Source organism: Trichechus manatus, unplaced genomic scaffold (genome assembly GCF_000243295.1).
Source record: "Trichechus manatus latirostris isolate Lorelei unplaced genomic scaffold, TriManLat1.0 scaffold00116, whole genome shotgun sequence".
Taxonomy (NCBI): Eukaryota; Metazoa; Chordata; class Mammalia; order Sirenia; family Trichechidae; genus Trichechus; species Trichechus manatus.
In genome coordinates, this window is record NW_004444052.1 from 6,980,990 (window position 1) to 6,999,869 (window position 18,880).

At 47.3% G+C, this 18,880-nt stretch overlaps 1 protein-coding gene across 3 annotated transcripts; it reads left to right on the plus strand.

Moving 5' to 3' along the window:
* Positions 1-4,003: 4,003 nt before the first annotated feature.
* Positions 4,004-17,963, plus strand: VPS4A (vacuolar protein sorting 4 homolog A). 3 transcript variants are annotated; one of them, XM_004384052.2, is made up of 11 exons: positions 4,004-4,173; positions 10,448-10,559; positions 10,653-10,800; positions 12,843-12,904; positions 13,020-13,139; positions 13,622-13,778; positions 14,370-14,518; positions 14,916-14,997; positions 15,286-15,505; positions 16,773-16,913; positions 17,560-17,963. In XM_004384052.2, the coding sequence occupies exons 1-11, from the start codon at positions 4,153-4,155 to the stop codon at positions 17,659-17,661; spliced, it is 1,314 nt and encodes a 437-aa protein (XP_004384109.1). In that variant the 5' UTR covers positions 4,004-4,152; the 3' UTR covers positions 17,662-17,963. The 3 variants fall into 3 exon arrangements, with proteins under 3 accessions (XP_004384109.1, XP_023594175.1, XP_023594176.1); XM_023738407.1 differs by having other exon boundaries at positions 16,773-17,963; XM_023738408.1 differs by having other exon boundaries at positions 12,846-12,904; positions 16,773-17,963.
* The last annotated feature ends 917 nt before the right edge of the window (positions 17,964-18,880 follow it).

Here is an 18,880-nt window from a genome sequence, read left to right on the forward strand (position 1 = left end):
TCAACATATAGCATTGTACATTACAATGAAAAATTGTAACTTAAGGGTATTATATATATAAATACATATATACCTTTGTAACCTTTATACTGTAAATAAAAAATTGCCTTTAGATTTGCATTTTTTTTCCTTTTTTTTGTAGTTGGAATAGTTTCAAACCTACAGGAAAATTTCAAGAACAATGCGAAGAACTCCTACATCCGCTTTTACCTAAATTCCCCAATTGTTAACATTTTACAACATTTGTCTTTTTCTGACATAAAACCTTATCACCTGTAAATTCTCTAGTGTGCACCTCCCAAAAGCAAAGACACTCCCATATTGCCACTGTATAACCCTCCCAGTAGGGATATCAACATTGGTAACACACTGTCAACCAATCCCATTCAAATGATTTCAACCATCCCAACAATGTCTTTTTCCTTTCTGGTCCAGGATCCTATCCAGTGCCACGTGTTGCATTTGGTTGTCATGCCTCATCAGTCTCTTCAGTCTGGAGCAGTCCCTCGGTCTTTCTTGAATTCTCATGTCCTTTACATGCTTACTGAGCTTAGGTCTTTCATACGGCAGGATGACCCTCCACCTGGGTCCATCCCATATGACCTCATTATGGATTACCAAAGAATACCAAAGAAGTGATGCTGTGCCCTTCTTAGAATATCATCACGAGGCACACGATGTCACCCCATCCCACCACTGGTGATGCTAACTTTGATCACCTAGTCAAGTTAGTATCTCCACTACTTTTCCCTTTGTATTTGATTAGGATTTTGTGGTGGAGATATTCTAATACTATGCCAATATGCTGCTCTTCATCAAACCTGTACCCACTAGCCTTAGCAGCCATTGGTTTTATGGAACCCTGGTGGCACAGTGGTTAAAGTGCTTGGCTGCTAACTGTAAGGTCAGCAGTTCAAACCTACCAGCTGCTCTGCAGGAGAAAGCTGTGGCATTCTGCTTCTGTAAAGATCTACAGCCTTGGAAACCCTATGGGGCAGTTCTACTCTGTCCTGTAGAGTGGCTGAGTCCAGAATTGGCTCGATGGCAGTAGGTTTACCTGTATTATCTACCACTGTGTTGGTTACCAAATGGTGACTATCTATTACTTCTACGTTTTACTTCGACTATCTATTGCTTCTGCGTTTATTAGTTAGCATTCTACTGTAAGAATTTCCTCTTCCCCCCATTTACTTATTGGTTGATTGATTTATATTAAAGACTCTTGGATTCCTATTTTTTAATGGGTTAACAATTTTAAAGGGGATTAACAATGTGTTTATTTTTATGTCCCAAAATAGTCCTAGATTTGGCCAGTGGGATCTTCTTCAAACTGGCTACTTTGTCTTTTTGATATGCCCCATCATTCTTTAAACATTTATTTCTGGCACAACAAAGACTCATCTTGTACTTTCCCTGCTCCAGGCCTGAAATCAGCCATTTCTCCAAGAAGCCCACTGCAATATAGCTTCTGCTTCCATCCCTTACTGAAACATCTCAGGCTGAGGTCATTAGGGTCTTCCATATCACTGCCTGCCTTCTCAGCTGCATTAGGTACTGCTGTCCCCTCCCTCCTTATCAACAGCCCTCCTCATGAGACACTCCTCCACTGACTACCAAGACACTCTTCCGCTGTCCTACCTCTCCAGCTGTCTTTCTGAACTTCTTTGCAAGCTCACCTTCCCCTGGTCTGCCAACAAACTTAAAAGCTCCCTCCTAGGCTTGCTCCTCACCTTACCCTATATGCTTGTCTTCCCTAAGAACTCTCACTCACATAGCTTCCATTCCCACTCATATCCAGATGTCTCACAGATGTGAATCTCCAGCCCTCATCTTTCTTCTGAGTTCCTGATGCAGTGTATCCAACTGACACTTGTTTTCACAGGGATATTTCAAAGGCACCTCACACTCATAATCTTCACCCACCATCTCTCCAACTTGGTCTTTGTCCAGTGTTACCTATCTCAGTAGCACCACCATCTGTCCAGCTGCTAAAGCCAGAAACCCAGGAGTCATCCTTGTTCCCTCCTGCCCTTCATGCCCCATATCTAATCCATTTTCCAAGTGCTTATGATTTGTCTTCCAAACTTCTCCACGCTGCATAAATTTCTCCATGGCCCTCCCCCTGGTCCAAGCTTCCCTCATTCTTCTGGACTATGCCAACAGGTTCATACTGCAATAGTCTGCCTCTCCTCCCAATCTGCTGTCTATACGAGGGTTAGAGTTCTCTATCCAAAATGCAAAACAAAACTTATTTAAAATATGGTTTCCCATTGTTTTTAGGATAAAATCCAAAATATTTACTATAGCCAAATGTCTTGGTCCCTGCCCACCTCCCCAGCACCAGTTCACATCATACTTTGCCTTGTTTTCTGCTCTAGCTATCTGGGCCTTGTCCGTTTTCTTGAAATCCACCAGTGACCTCTTCGGGGCCTTTACACAGGCTGTTCTATTAACCTGGAATGCTCTTTTCCTCCTCATTCCTCGAACCTCCACTAAATGGAAGCCTTTCCTGATTCTGTATCTTGGATAGATTACCTGTTAGAAGCTCACATAGCTTGTGGGCATTCACACATGGGCCTTGACACGCTTATTACCTCCTGATGAACCCTCATATTTCTCCTCTGACCCACCAGATCTGTTTTGATCATTGTTTTATCCACAGACTAGCAGAGCCCAGCACGTAGTAGGTACTAAATACTGTTGAAGGAAGGAATGTGAATAACCGATCTGCTGTGCTGAAGTTCACTTGGCTAAAGCCCCCAGATTTGGAGGTTTAAGAAAAAAGCCTTCCTGAGAGGAAAAGTAGAAGGGTTAATACGTAAAAATCAAAACAAGCAAAAAGAAGGCTTTAGACAGAGCTACCGGTATCGTAATAACAGTTACCAGGCACTGGGCCCCCAGTATGGTGCACACTATGCTTTACATAAGGTAGCTCATTCATTCCCCCCAAACCCACATAAGGTATTATTACGCCCTACTTAAGGAGCCCTGGTGGCACAGTGGTTAAACTAACCGAATGGTCGGCGGTTCCAATCCACCAGCGCTCGCTGGAAGAAAGACGTAGCACTCATCTTCAGTAAAGACGACAGCCTTGGAAACCCTATGGGGAGTTCTACTCTTAGGGTCTCCATCAGTTAGAATAAACTCCAACGCAATGGGGTACCAGTTCAAAAACCAAACACTACGCCCTCAAGTCGATTCCAACTCACAGCGACCCTGTAAAGTAGAACAGTCCCATAGAGTTTCCAAGGTGCGGTTGGTGGATCTGAACTGCCCCCCTTCTGGTTAATAGCAGGCTCTTAATCACAGGGCCACTAGGGCTCCTCGGTTACCGGTTATACTCTACTTAAAGTCAAGGAAACCAAAGCTCTGAGAAGTTTAGTTTATTGTGCGAGTAAATCTCCCTTGTTGTTAAGTGCCCACTTTCAACTCATAGCGACTCCATGTATAATAGAAAGAAACATTGCTGTCCTACCCCATCTTCATAATTGTTACGTTTGAACCCACTATTGCAGCCGCTTTTGTCAGTCTTGTTGAGGGGCTTCCTCTTTTCCACTGACTCTGTTTTCCCAAGCATAATGTTTTTCTGCAGGAATTGGTCCCTCCTGATAACATGTCCAAAGTAAACGACATGAATCTCGCCATTTTTGCTTCTAAGGAGCATTCTACCCATACTTGCTCCAAATATTTTATTGGAAACGCGGCCCAGGCACTTCCGGTCCTTGGTCTCGCCTCGCCCACCTAAGCATTGGCCCCACCCCCCTACCCCAGGCCTCGCCCCTACTCGGCCCACCCCACCCCGGCACGCCCCCTAGGCAGTTCCCTGCCCCTCGCCCTATCTCAGACACGCCCCCTGTCCCGCCTAGTCCTCTCCTAGCTGCCGGATGGGCCAATCGACCGCGGCAGGGAGCAGTCTCTGTAGTACCGGCCTAGGCCTCCAGGGGGCAGCCGCGCGCCTCGAGCCCGACCGCTCTGGGCCGCGCTGCTCGCTTGCCCTCAGACTCGGCTCCGGCTGCGAGCGGCGGCTCTGCCGGCTCTCGGTCTCGACCCCCACCCCGGGCTCCCCGCGCCAGACCCAGCACTTGGGCTTTCCGGGGCCGAACCGAGGCCGCAAGCAGCACCGCGGGGTGTGGGGCGGACCCAGGAGATGAAATGACAACGTCAACCCTCCAGGTACCTCGGCGCGGCTTGCGGAAGCCGATGGAGGCGCAGCGAGGCCTGCGGCCTGCGGAACCGGGCGAGCGGGCGGCCTCCCCGAAGCCCGGGCCTTGCAGTCCCCGCCCCGCTCCGGCAGGCTGCGTCCTCCGCCTCTCCGGTTTATGTCTTAACATGATCGGAGCCGAGGGCCTCCTTCCCAGGCCATCCCCGGCACCGGCTGGGCGGAGCCCCGAGGCCGCTACGTGCAGCCGGCGCCCCAGTACCGTCGTTTTGATCACCGGGCCTCATGGGCGTCTCCTGGGGAAGCTCGGGCCCTGGTTCGGGCTAGTCGCTCTGGTGATGCTCACTCCCGTCTTCTGCCCTGGGTCCTGGAAAACCCTGTGCCCCACTTCGAACAAGCCCCGGCTTCTTCCCTTGTCTCCGACTTCTCTTCTGGGCCAACGAGCCTTCATTCATTCCTTAGGTCGTGCAGGGCACTGCTGGGGTGGCGCCACTTGGAAGAATGACTGACCCATTCTCCTGGTGCTGCCATTCCTGCAGGACCAGAAAACATAAACACGCTCAGGCTCTAGACCTGGGTTGAATCTGCTCGGCCACTCACTAGCATGTGACCTTGGACTGGTTTGTTTGTTCTTGGAATCTCGGGTTTCCTCGTCTGTGAAATGGGGATGGGAGTACCCTAATTCATAGGGTTGTTGTGAGAATGGGTCTGGATTGAGTACTTCAGTTAAAACATTCATAACACAGTGTCTAGTGCATTGTTAGTGCTCAGTAACTGAAGACAAAGTGATTGGGCGGGGCGGGGGAGGGGGGTGGTTAGGCAGGACTTCATGGAAGAGGGGCATTTGGCCAGAGCATCAAAGGATGGTAGCATTCCAATATGTGGGGGGGAGTGGGAATGGAGGCATGGAAGTAGCTGGAGTACAAAGCTAGACCCCAACCGCAGAGCTCTGATATGTTGTCACAAGAGTGGACAAACACCAGTCTTCAGGCCAGATCCAGCCTGCCCAGCCAGTTTTTGTATGGCCTGTGAGCTAAGAATGGTTTTTACATTTTTAAAAACAGCTTTATTAAGATAGAATTCACATACCATACAATTCACCCATTTAGTGTCCAGTTCAGTGGCATTTAGTATATTCGTAGATATGTGCAACCATCACCACGGTCAATTCTAGAACATTTTTATCACTCCAAAAAGAAACCCTGCATCCCTTAGCTAACACTCCCCAGTCCCCACAACCCTCCTGGCCCTAGGTAACTACTAACCTACTTTCTGTTGGTATATATTTGCCTGTTCCGGACGTTTTATGTAAAGGGGATCATACAATGTATAATCCTTTGTGACTGACTTCTTTCACTTAGCATTATGTTTTTAAGATTCATCCATGTTGTAGGTTCTTACATATGTAAATGGCTGGAAAAAATAGAATATTTTATGACATGTGAAAATCATGAAATTCACGTTTCCGTATCTGTGAATGAAGTGTCACTGGGGCACAGCTGCGCTCATTCCTTTACATACTTCCTATGGCTGCTTTCGTACTACAGTAGCAGAGTTGAGTAATTGTAACAGAGATTTGTACGGCTGGCAAAGTCTAAAATGTTTACTATCTGGCCCTTTACAGAAGAAGTTTGCCGGCCCCTTTGTTAGCACATCTTTACTTTCATCCTCATCCTTCACCATACATGTTACTAGAATTGTGGCAGGGCTGGCAGTTTTGTCACCTTACCCTCTTGTTATACAAAGCTTTTCCTCTCCAAACTGAAGCTGAAGCCTCCTGCATGTGGAAGAACCACATGCGATTGCCAGAAAAATCTAATGCACTCTTAGAGTATTAATTTAGTATTTAGAAGGAGGGAGGGCATAAGCCAGGCCTGCTCTGCTCCTAGTATTGTTGTTCTGGGCCCCACCTTTCAAAAGGACTAGGGAAGCTAGGGTGTCCTGGGTGATGCACATGGTTAAGCACTAGACTTCTGGCTGAAAAGTTGGCTGTTCAAACCCACCCAGAGGTGCCTCAGAAGACAGGCCTGGTGATGGGCTTCTGAAATGTCACAGTCTTGAAAACCCTATGGAGCAGTTCTACTCTGCACACACGGGGTCACCATGAGTCGGAACTGACTCATGGCAACTAACAACAGTAACAACAGAGATGCTAGGGAAGGAAGAAGTCCAAGGAGCTGAGGGTGTTTATTCTGAAGAAGAGAAGCCACACAGGACAGGAGCACTGCCTCATGTCTTATCTGAAGGGCTCTCCAGGGGAGAGAGACTAGACAGGTGAAGCTTGTGTGTAAGCCAATCATCCAAGAAGGTTCAGGGCTCCTAGCTGTTCTCTGTTTGTAGTTAGTGGGGGGAGCTGAAGCTTGAAAATAGTAGCCACTCTTTTACACCTTTTCTCATCTTTTCAGTCTGGTGAGTTCATTTACCATCAGCCTGGCCTAACTTACTCTAGTCTGTTAGTTTTGTAGTCCATGTCCTTCCGAGACGTCTTACCTTCAAATGAGGAAGGACTTAACAAATGCCCCAGCCCTGCCAGAAGCTGGCCAGGAAGTTTATTGTTTGCTGTGGATGGGGCTCTGGGTGTATGGTGGGATCTGCATGCCAGGGGAGCAGTGCTATATCTGACTGAGGATGGTAATTTATGGTAATGCTTCCTGGTTGGGGAAGCTGCAGTTTCTAAAAGTGGGTATGTAGGTGTGGGGCAGCTGCCTGAAAAGAGCTGGTATGCTTTTCGTTGAGACTAGGGCACAGGCCTGCAGGATTTGTGAGATTCACAAAGACTCACAGAGTTCTTAGAAGATTCCAGAGGACAGTGCCCCTTGATTAGCAGCACATACTTACCTCTGCTGTAACCAAGCACCTTTCTTACTGGAGCTACCGGTATAGTGAACTCTGTGCCTGAACATCCCCTCCTTAGGTACCTGACTTTAGGACAACTGTCTTTTCAGCCTTGAGAAACCAAGTTGAGTTAGGCCAGTAGAAGGGAGTAAAAGTCCGTTTAAATCCATCCCGCAGAAAACCTCAGGTCGATGAAGGACTTCCCTGTCTGACTGGCTTCTCTCTGGCCCTCAAGGCCAAGTGTACTTTCTGGCCTCCATGCTGAGCTACACAGCAATTGATTTGTCCCAGTGTTTCCCGATTTCTAGGCTCTCAGTCCATGTCTCTCTTTCCCCTGAGGCTGTGGAATACAAAGTCCTGTGAACTCTCCCTTTGGAGCCCTTACCTGAGACGTTAGATCAGGCTTCCGCTTGCGGAAATCTGGAGCAAGGGCTGAGAAGGAAGTTGCTTTTAATTGTATGTGCTTATTGTGAAGAGGGACAACAAGCTTTTTTTTTTTTTTTATGCTTTAAGTGAAAGTTTACAATTCAAGTTAGTTTATCATACAAAAATTTACACACATTGTTATGTGACCCTAGTTGCTCTCCCTATACTGTGACAGCACACTCCTTTCCACCCGAATTTCCCGTGTCCATTCAACCAGCTTCTATCCCTTTCACCTTTTCATATCACCTCCGGACAGGAGCTGCCCGTTTAGTCTCATGTATCTACTTGAGCTAAGAAGTACACTTTTCACAAGTATCATTTTATGTCTTATAGTCCAGTCTAATCTTTGTCTGAAGAGTTGGCCTCAGGAATGGTTTTAGTTTTGGGCTGACAGAGAGTCTGGGGGCCATGTCTTCTGGGGTCCCTCCAGTCTCAATCAAACCATTAAGTCTGGTCTTTTTATTAGAATTTGAGTTCTGCACCCCACTTTTCTCCTGTTCCTCAGGGACTCTATGTTGTGTTTCCTGTCAGGGAGGTCATTGTGGTAGCCGGGCACCATCTAGTTCTTCTGGTCTCAGGCTGACGAAGTCTCTAGTTTACGTGGCCCTTTCTGTCTCTTGGGCTAATGCTTTCCTTGTGTCTTTGGTGTTCTTCATTCTCCTTTATTCCAGGTGGGTTGGGACCAATTGATGGCATCTTTAGATGGCCAGCTTTTAAGACCCCAGACACCACTCACCAAAGTGGGATGCAGAACATTTTCTTAATAAACTTTATTATGCCAGTTGACCTAGATGTCCCTTGAAACCATGGTCCCCAGACCCTCACCCCTGCTACTGTGTCCCTTGAAGTGTTTGGTTGTATTCAGGAAACTTCTTAGCTTTGGGTTTAAACCTTTTCTTGAGTTCTTGTAATAGTGGTCTTATACAATATTTGTCCTTTTGCGACTAATTTCACTCAGCATAATGCCTTCCAGATTCATCTATGTTATGAGATGTTTCACAGATTCATCATTGTTCTTTATCGTTGCGTAGTATTCCATTGTGTGAATGTATCATAATTTGTTTATCCATTGTTTGTCCATTGATGGACATCTAGGTTGTTTCCATCTTTTTGCTATCATAAACAGTGCTTCAAGGAACATGGGTGTGCATATATCTATTCGTGTGACGGCTCTTATTTCTCTAGGATATGTTCCAAGGAGTGGGATTGCTGGATCATATGGTACTTCTATTTTCAGCTTTTTAAGGAAGTGCCAAATCAATTTCCAAAGTGGTTGTACCATTTTACATTCCCACCAGCAGTGTATAAGTGTTCCAGTCTCTCCACAACCTCTCCAACATTTATTATTTTGTGTTTTTTTGATTAATGTTAGCCTCAGTGGGGTGAGATGGTATCTCATTGTAGTTTTGATTTGCATTTCTCTAATGGCTAATGATCATGAGCATTTCCTCGTGTCTTTTAGCTGCTTGAATGTCTTTTTTGGTCAAGTGCCTATTCATATCTTTTGCCCATTTTTTAATTGGGCTATTTCTCTTTTTGTTGTTGAGGTTTTGCAGTATCTTATAGACTTCAGAGATCAGACGCTGATCAGATTTGTCATAGCCAAAAATTTTTTCCCAGTCTGTAGGTTGTCTTTTGACTCTTTTGGTGAAGTCTTTTGATGAGCATAAGTATTTAATTTTTAGGAGCTCCCAGTTACCTAGTTTCTCTTCTGGTGTTTGTGCATTGTTACTTATGGTTTGTATTCTGTTTTTGCCATGTATTAGGGCTCCTAGTCTTGTCCCTATTTTTTGTTTCATGATCTTTATTGTTTTCGATTTTATATTTAGGTCTTTGATCCATTTTGAGTTAGTTTTTGTGCATGGTGTGAGGGATGGGTCTTGTTTCAGTGTTTTGCAGACGGATATCCAGTTAACGCCAGCACCATTTGTTAAAGAGACTGTCTTTTCCCCAATTAATGGACTCTGGGCCTTTGTCAAATATCAGCTGCTCATAGGTGGATGAATTTCATCTGGATTCTCAATTCTGTTCCATTGGTCTATGTATCTGTTGTTGTACCAGTACCAGGCTGTTTTGACTACTGTGGCAGTATAATAGGTTCTAAAATCAGATAGTGTGAGGCCTCCCACTTTGTTCTTCTTCTTCAGTAATGCTTTACTTATCCGGGGCCTCTTCCCTTTCCATATGAAGTTGGTGATTTGTTTTGCCGTCTCATTAAAAAATATTTTTGGAATTTGCATCAGGTTTGCATTGTATGTGTAGATTGCTTTGGGTAGAATTGACATTTTCACAATGTTGAGTCTTCCTATCCATGAGCAAGGTATGTTTTTCCACTTATGTAAGTCTCTTTTGGTTCTTGCAGTAGTGTCTTGTAGTTTTCTTTGTATAGGTTTTTTTACATCTCTGGTTAGATTTATTCCTAAGTATTTTATCTTCTTGGGGACTATTGTAAATAGTATTGAGTTGGTGGTTTCCTCTTGGAAGTTCTCTTTGTTAGTGTAGAGGAATCCAATTGATTTTTGTATGTTTATCTTATATCCTGATACTTTGCTGAAATCTTCTATTAGTTCTAGTAGTTTTCTTGTGGATTCTTTGGAGTTTTCTGTGTGTAAGATCATATCATCTGCAAATAGAGATACTTTTACTTCCTCCTTACCAATTCTGATGCCCTTTATTTCTTTTTCTAGCCTAATTGCTCTGGCTAGGACCTCCATTACAATGTTGAATAAGAATGGTGATTAAGGGCATCCTTGTCTGGTTCTGTTCTCCAGGAGAATGCTTTCAGACTCCCTCCATTTAGAATAATGTTGGCTGTTGGCTTTGTATAAATGCCCTTAATTATGGGACAACTAGCTTTTAAAGCTTCCTGTTTGGGCCTTGCTTATTGATACTGGAAAAGTAAGCTGACATACTGGTTTGCAGCTGACAAGTCCACTGGCCTGGCAGTATCTCTCATCAGTGTTTCCTGCTGCAAAGGGCTTTCTGGGTCTCTGTGGGAGTACTGGACTCTTTGTTCTGCCTTTCCAGAAAGCCATTGATCTGGTGACAAAAGCTACAGAAGAGGATAAAGCCAAGAACTATGAGGAGGCACTTCGGCTCTACCAGCATGCTGTGGAGTATTTCCTACACGCCATCAAATGTGAGTCACGCTTGGGTCCTCTGCTGTGGAGCCTCTGCAGAAGGAGAGTGGTCACTGGGGTTTACAGGATACCTCTCTGGTTCCCTCCTGCAGATGAGGCACACAGTGACAAGGCCAAGGAGAGTATTCGCGCCAAGTGCATGCAGTACCTAGACCGGGCAGAGAAGCTGAAGGATTATTTACGAAACAAAGAGAAGCATGGCAAGAAGCCAGTCAAAGAGAACCAGAGTGAGGGCAAAGGGTGAGTGCAGAAGGAGGAGTGTGTACTGCCCCAAGTGCAGGCTGGCTGGCTAAGGGCAGCCCCAGAGCCCCCAGTCCATGTGCCCTTTTCATGTGTCACTGTCATTCTTGGAACTAATGCTGCCTTGGACTTCCACAGTGCCTTCCTTATGAGGAATCCTCATAATAGTAATAATGCTTGCAGGTGCTTTCATTAAGCACTTTGTAGCATACTTTCATATATTATCCCTTTGGATCTGTACAAAAAAGCTGGTGGGGGAGATGGGGAACTCAACATGGAGGTTAAGACTGGACTCGGCAACTAGACTGTCAGGGTAGAGCCCTGGCTTGGCCACTTCCAGCCGTGTGACCTTGTAACCTTGGACACATGCCATGTGATCCCCCTGTGCCTCCAGTTTTCTTGTCTGCAAAAGAGGGAAGAGAATGGAATTTCCGTGCTAGTGGTGGTGTAAGGAGCAAGTGAAATGATCTGGACAGTGCCCTTAGAAAAGAGCTTGGCAGTTAAAAACCAAAAAAACAAACCTGTTGCTCTCTAGTCGATTCTAACTCATAGCGACCCTCTAGGAGAGAGCAGAACTGCCCCATAGGGTTTCCAAGGCTGTAATCTTTACAGAAGCAGACTGCCACATCTTTCTCCCTCAGAGCAGCTGGTGGGTTCTAACCACCGACCTTCCTGTTAGAAGCTGAGCACTTAACCACTGCACCACCAGGGCTCCTTTTGCTTGGCACTTAGTAAGCACTACATGAGTATCCACCATTATTATTATTAAACAGTTATCATCTTCCTAGACAGATAAGGCAGCAGAGATTTGCCAGGATCACAGTGCTAGTACAAGAGAGCCTTCCCATATCCAGGACCTCTGTTTCTGATTCCAAAGCCAGTGCTCTCTCCACAGCCTCTCACCTTGGATCTGTGGTTCACCCACCATAGTGATTCTAGCTAGTGGATGTAAGTTCCACAGAGAGCACAAAAGTTAGTGGTTTCCCAGAGGTGAGGAGGATAGGGTCCCGGTGCAGGGGGGTCATGGATAGGAGAGAGGTAGGGTGATGCGTCAGCTGCCTCACCAGTCCTCCCTCTCCTCCTTGATGGAGAGTATGCTCCTGTTTTTAATTCCCAGAGTGAGAGACACACCTAGGAAGGGGCAGGCAGCCAAGGAGCTCCAAGAAGGTTGAAACCATTTTGAGGATGGCAAATAAATTATTTCAGGTTAAGACTTAGCCATTGGAATAGACTGGTTACTGTGTTCTTTTTCCCAGGTGCTCCCCTTTACGTTTAAATGTTTACGTCTTCTCTGTCCTTTGGAATGTGACTATACCCACTCCTCACTTACCAACTGTCTCATTATCTGACGTTTTGCATTTATGACAATAGTGAAAATCTACCACCCAACTATTTTGCGCATTAATGATGTACGTCTGATAGCAGTGAATGCCGAGGCACAAGGCAAGAGTAACGCTGGCTGTGATGGTTAAGGTTATGTCTCAACTTGGCTGGGCAGTGATTCTCAATGGTTAGGCAGTTATGTAACAATGTTGTTTGGCAGTTATGTAATGATATAGTCATCCTCCATTTTCATGTAACACCAATTTTTTCATAATGACCTGGTCTTTGAAACCTAATCATGTTGGTAAGTGAGGAATGGTAATTTGGAGTCACAACTGTCTGTTTCCAAGAGTCTGTATGAAAGACTAATGGCAGCTGCATTTGCTTGACTGGCTGCTGTTTAAATGCAGCCAAAACACATTTCTCTCCCCAGCCTCCTGGAGAGGGCAGATATCTCTCTTCTTCTCCCCTTGATGAAGAAACAAGGGTGGCTTATGAGAGTGTTTCCTGGGGGGTCCAGAAGTGGGTTGCTGATAATGTGTCCCTAATGTCATTGAGGTACCTGCTTGCCAGCCACTACCCAGTGTTGAGCACGGGAAGCGTTCCTTTGCCCCTGTGCCAGCAGCCAGAGTCTGGCCTCACTCTGAGAGCCTCCTTGCCAATGGCCCATTGCTCCCAGGATGAAATGCCAACTTATGATCTTGTGTCTCCTTTCCTAGCAGCGATAGTGACAGTGAAGGGGATAATCCAGAAAAAAAGAAATTGCAAGAGCAACTGATGGGTAAGAGGCTCAAGGCCCTATGGCAGTGGGAGGGCGCATGGCAAGGGTCCCCTGGTGGGTTGGCTCATGTTCATTGGCCAGGCTTGGGGTTGAAGGCTCTGCCTCTCTGTTGCAGGTGCTGTTGTGATGGAGAAGCCCAACATTCGGTGGAGTGATGTGGCTGGGCTGGAGGGGGCCAAGGAGGCCCTTAAAGAAGCTGTCATTTTGCCAATTAAATTCCCACACTTGTTCACAGGTAAGAGTTGAGCCACTTTAGGTCCAGATGTAAAAATATCAGGCTTCTAAGGTAGCCACTCTGAAGGTACTGGGAGCAGGTGGCAATTCAGCTCCGTTTGTCCTGAGAGGGTGACAGCTTCCGAGGAGAAGGAAGAGAGAAGCCCCAGGGCTTGCTGACCAAGGTCCTGTATTCCTTGCCTTCTCTCTGGTGTCAGAAACACTTGTGACTAGAACTTTGAATTGACCATCACAGTAGGTGGGCAGGGTCAGAAACCAGTGCCAGCTAGCCAGTGTCACTTTGGAACGCCATGGGCGTCATCAGCAAGGACTAGGGCTACACTCTCAGCAGGTAACTTAGTTCTCTTTACTCCTTTGCTTATACATTCATTTATAGAACCTTTTATTTCTGACAGTGTTTACAGTGACTAAGAATTCTCTGCTTTTTTCTGTCTACTTTCCCCAGTCAGGAAGAAGCTCACTTTGGTTTATTCTTCATTGTAGGCAAGCGTACCCCTTGGCGAGGAATACTGCTCTTTGGACCCCCTGGCACAGGGAAATCCTACCTGGCCAAAGCTGTGGCAACAGAGGCCAATAACTCCACCTTCTTCTCTGTGTCCTCCTCAGATTTGATGTCTAAGTGGTTGGGAGAGAGTGAGAAGTAAGTCAGCCATCAGGCCCTGCTCTGCTGGGGCCCCAGCAGCTGCTATTGCTGCAGCCTCCCTGCGCCTCAGAGTCACCTCCCAGAGGAGCTGCTGATGGATATTCAGGGAGAAGTAGACAGGAGAGTGGTATCTTGCTAGCTTATTGGATGCGGCACTGTCTTGACAAGACAGTTGAAATTGGAAGGGACCTTGGAAGAGAGAGGTACTCAAGAAGTGAAGGAAGAAGAACTGGCATTAATTACCAGTTGAGTATCCCGTTGAGGCATTTTACCACACCTTAGTTAACTTATTCCTCGCACCAGCTCCCATTTTGCAGATGATGAAATTGAGGCTCAGAGGAAGGGAAGGGACTTGTCCTAAGTCCAGAGCTAATCAATGTGGCTACCAAGATTGAAGCTGACACCAAGGCTTGCTCTTCCCCTTGGTACAGCGCTGCCAGAGGATCCGTCACCACTGTTTTTTCTGAAATCCAAGCACAACCATGGTCTCAACCTCCTTGTAGGAAGGGCAAGAGGAGAGAGGTGGTGACTGAGACCCAGGGTGGGCATGTGAGTGTCCAGATCCCAACCCCATTCTCCCATGCACAGGCTAGTAAAGAACCTGTTCGAGCTGGCCAGGCAGCACAAGCCCTCCATCATCTTCATCGATGAGGTAGATTCCCTCTGTGGATCCCGAAATGAAAATGAGAGCGAGGCTGCCCGAAGGATCAAAACAGAGTTCTTGGTCCAGATGCAGGGTGAGTGCTAGTCCCGGGTCACTGTGTTGATTCTTGTTCCACTTCAAGCCAGCCCAGGGCTTCAATATTTAGTTGTGGCTCAATTTGATCGTCCTTAGGATGGAGGGGAAAATTATCAGCTCCACCTTTGAAGGGCTTCATCTTAGATGGGCTTTCATGAGATGTTTCAGAGGCCTTTGCCATCTGCCTTTCTGCCCATCCTGCCACGGCAGGGCCACCGGTCCCTTCATGCCCAGGAACTCCCAGGCTAGCACATGGCTTAATTTCGGTTGGAACCTCTGCCAGTGGCGGCTTCAGGTCATGGACACATGAAGCTCCTGAGGTTCTTCCCCAGAGGTGCTAATTGATCGTTGAAGATGTTTTCAGAGTCAACATCTTTGTTTCCCTTTTTGCACAGGGGTGGGGAATAACAATGATGGGACTCTGGTTCTTGGTGCCACAAATATCCCATGGGTATTGGATTCGGCCATTAGAAGGAGGTGAGTCTTCCCCAGCAGGTGCCATGGGCTGAAGTCTTTCTCAGCCACAGTCCACCTGCTCCAGGCATCCCTTTGGCTGCAGCCTGAACTGTTTCCCAGGTCTTCTCCATGTCTGCATGGGGAACAGAGAGAGCCCTTTGTGAAGCCTGCTTTAGGGCCATGCCACTGGCGTCACTGACCCGTAAAGTCATCTTGCTTCTCTAGAATCTAGAATCTCCGTGCCTCCCCTTTTCATTGATACCATTCCATCATCAGCTCTCAATTCCTGCTGTGTGCTTGGTTCTCTAGGTTTGAAAAGCGGATTTATATCCCGTTGCCAGAGGAAGCTGCCCGGGCCCAGATGTTCCGGTTGCATTTGGGGAGCACTCCCCACAACCTCACAGATGCCAACATCCACGAGCTGGCCCGGAAGACGGAAGGCTACTCGGGCGCAGACATCAGCATCATCGTGCGGGACTCCCTCATGCAGCCTGTTAGAAAAGTACAGTCAGCAACACACTTCAAAAAGGTGAGTGGGGCAGCTTCTGTCCAGAGGCGAGATGAGAAGGCAGAGAGGGTCAGGACATGGGAAATCCGGGTGGGAAGGAGGAGTGTGTTGTCATAGTATAGGGAGAGCAACAAGGGTCACATAACAATGTATGTATAAATTTTTGTATGAGAGACTAACTTGAATTGTAAACTTTCACTTAAAGCACAACAATAAAAAAAAAAACATGAAAAGGTGAGTGGGCCAGCAAGGAGGTGCTTGGAAAATGCCACAGGAAAGGAGGGATACTGGTTTTCTTTCCCAGCTCCCTGGCCCTGCTACTTGGCTGCTTAGGTGACACATTCCCAGTCACCTAGAGAACCACAGGCAAATGCAAAGCGAGCCCTTGCTCCAGAGGCCTTGCACACGCTCTCCCCCTCCCCGCAGTTCTTCCTGCCTGAGTGTGGCCATCTCAGATTGTGCACAACTAGAGGACGGGGTGCTGTCCTCGGCAGCCTCCACGGTCAGCTCTGGGCTTTTTGTGCATGGTGGACACCTAAGAAATGTTTGAAAAGTGTTGGATGTAAAATTACAGATTGTAAGGACTCATCCATTATTCAGTAGTTCTTTGTTGAGTGTCTGCTGTGGGTCCTGCTAGGTGTCTGGCACTGTTCTAGGTGCTGGGGAGACACAAGTTGCCACAAAAGACAAAAATCTCTACCCTCTAGCAGCCCCCTTCCTGGTGGCAGGGAGACAGACGATAAACAAAACACTAGTGTCTTAGAGGGTGGTGAGTGGGGAGATAGAGCAGGTAAGGGAGGTGGCGGGTTGCTGAGGTTTGGAGCGGGGTGGACAGGGTGCACTCTTAAAGGACAGGCTACACTGAGGCGACACTTGAGGGAGGTGAGGGGATGAGCCTTGAGGATATTTAGAGAAATGTTGCCAATGGAGCAGAATTGGTTGGAAAAACATCTCTGGTGTTACTGCATTTGTGCCGAGATTCAGTGGCTTTAACGAGGAAGGTATCAAGGTATTTGGGGCTATAAACTGAGATCCTGGGGACAGTGACTAGAAAGACCAATGTGCTGATAATGAACCTCTGAACTCAGACCTCAAGCCACGGTTACCACTCAGCCCAAGAGCTTTAGTAGGGCCTATCCCTCCTCAGACCACCAATGGCCCAGAAACCCCGGTGCTCACACCTACCCATTACCTTCTCTTTAGGATTCAGAAACCTGAGGCTTCCTGTCCCTACCCCAAACACTGATTGGCAGCCACTCCAGCCAGTCAAACTCCCTTTTGGTTTCAGGTCAGTGGCCCTTCCCGCACCAACCCTAGCATTATGATTGATGACCTCCTGACCCCATGCTCACCAGGGGACCCGGGGGCCATGGAGATGACTTGGATGGATGTCCCTAGTGACAAACTCTTAGAGCCTGTGGTTTGCATGGTAAGTGACCAGTGGGGAGAGAGGACTGCACAGAGCCCAGAAAACTGGGGCTTGGATCCAAGAATAAAAATAAATTTCTCCCCTTTTCTATCCTGGGCTGCTATGGCTCTCCAAAATAGAGATTTTCTTTAGCAAGAAGAGTAAAAGATCAGATTATGCGACTACATCGTGCCATGGGTTTGGCTTATTTTGCACACAGAAGGAACCAGTAAATTTATGTCAGCATGATTTGACTTGATGGAGTCCAAAGGCAGCCACTTGCCTGAATAGTCCTGACTCCCCCTTACCTTAGTTTTGCCAACTTCTTGCCCGTTTTGTTTTGCCAGGTGCCTGCCATTATGACTGGATGGATAGGCGTGCAGCTAAGAGCTGCTAATGGAGTGAGGAGATGATGGGCTGCTTAGGTTCTCTCAGACCAGAAATAGGCCCATCTGGAAATGACATGAGCTGCCTCAGCAGAGGGTCCCTGCACAAGGGGCATTCAAGCAGAAGTGGGCAACTATAGGGAGTTGTGCATTTGGGGGAGGGGGTCTGGGTGACCCCAAAGTCAGGCCTCTTCCCACCCTAAACTGCATGGTGCTCAGATGAGGGGAGGCTGAGGACCCAGTGCCTGGCCCCTCCTCAGCTGTCTGCTTTTGTCTTGTAGTCGGACATGCTCCGGTCTTTGGCCACCACCCGGCCCACTGTGAATGCAGATGACCTTCTGAAAGTGAAGAAGTTCTCAGAGGAGTTTGGACAAGAGAGTTAAAAGCTTCTTCACATGGGTGATGGTGAAGGTGGGAGGTTGATCGGGGCAAATCCACGGCACTCCCCATGTCAGTGGCCAGACAGAGCTCCGGAGCTGTCCTAAAGTCACTACAGCGTCCTCTCTGCTGTCTGGCCGCCAGCTGGAAGCGGGCAGGAAGGGCCTCCCTAGCCGCAGAGATGCTACGAAGCACATTTGGCTCACAGTGGAATCCTGGCTCTTCTCTTCTGGATGCTCACCAATGCCTGTTCCTGCCCCCATGTCATTTTTTTTCTTTTTTTTTTTAAAAAAAAAAAAAAAAAAAACTTTTTGTTCCCCTAAGTTAATGCTGCTTGGATTTTTGTCTTGTTTATAAATAAAAATAAAATCACCTGGAAGCATCAAGGAGTGGGAGCAGCCCTGCTGTGGGTTGGGTGCAGCAAAACTTCAGGGCGGCTTGCCAGCCGCACCCCCCGTTTAGACCCAAGTCGAACTGGAGAACAGGCTGGCTTATGCCCCTAGGTCCCCAGCCCACACTCTGCCTACAAGTATCCCCCTCGGGAGTACATTCCCTCCCTCCTCAGTGTACGTCCAGGGTCTCACGTCTTCTTGCAGGAGGAGGAGATGGTCTTTGTGAGCACTAAGCTGTGTAGATGAGAATGTGTGAAGGCGCAGTCAGGTGGGTTTCACTGCTGCCTTGTCTTCCTCTGAATGTGACAACACTGAGCCCAGCCACTGCCCCTGGGCCCCTGTCCTGGAAATGGTCTAATAAATCCTTTTCCCTTCTGGAGCCCCCTGAGTGTTCTCATCTTTGACTCTTACACAGGGCTGTTTGAGGGCTACTCTTTCTTCCAATAAAAAGACTCTGGTTTTCTCTCTCAGCCTCTCTCTCTAGTAAGCAGAGCAGGGAGTCCTCTCACACCTGTTCTCCAGTCAGATTTGCAAGGCCTCTTTACCCCTAAGACTTCAGGTTTGACTGAGGTGTTTAAGGAACCTGGACAGTTCTTCCTGTTGTCCAGCCTCCAGATCAAAATCTACAAACCAGGAAGCTCATGGACCAGACCTGGCCTGCAGGGGTTTGGTCAACTGTCAGCACTTAAAACTCAGGAGTAAAAATTGAGCCTTTCGGTTTCTGAAAGATTAGGTAAAGCTGAGCCTGCGTTCCCATGAAACCACCTCTCAGCTATAGCTAAGGAGCACTGCCCTGTTTAGAAGGGGCATGTGTCCACCAGTGGACTGCGTC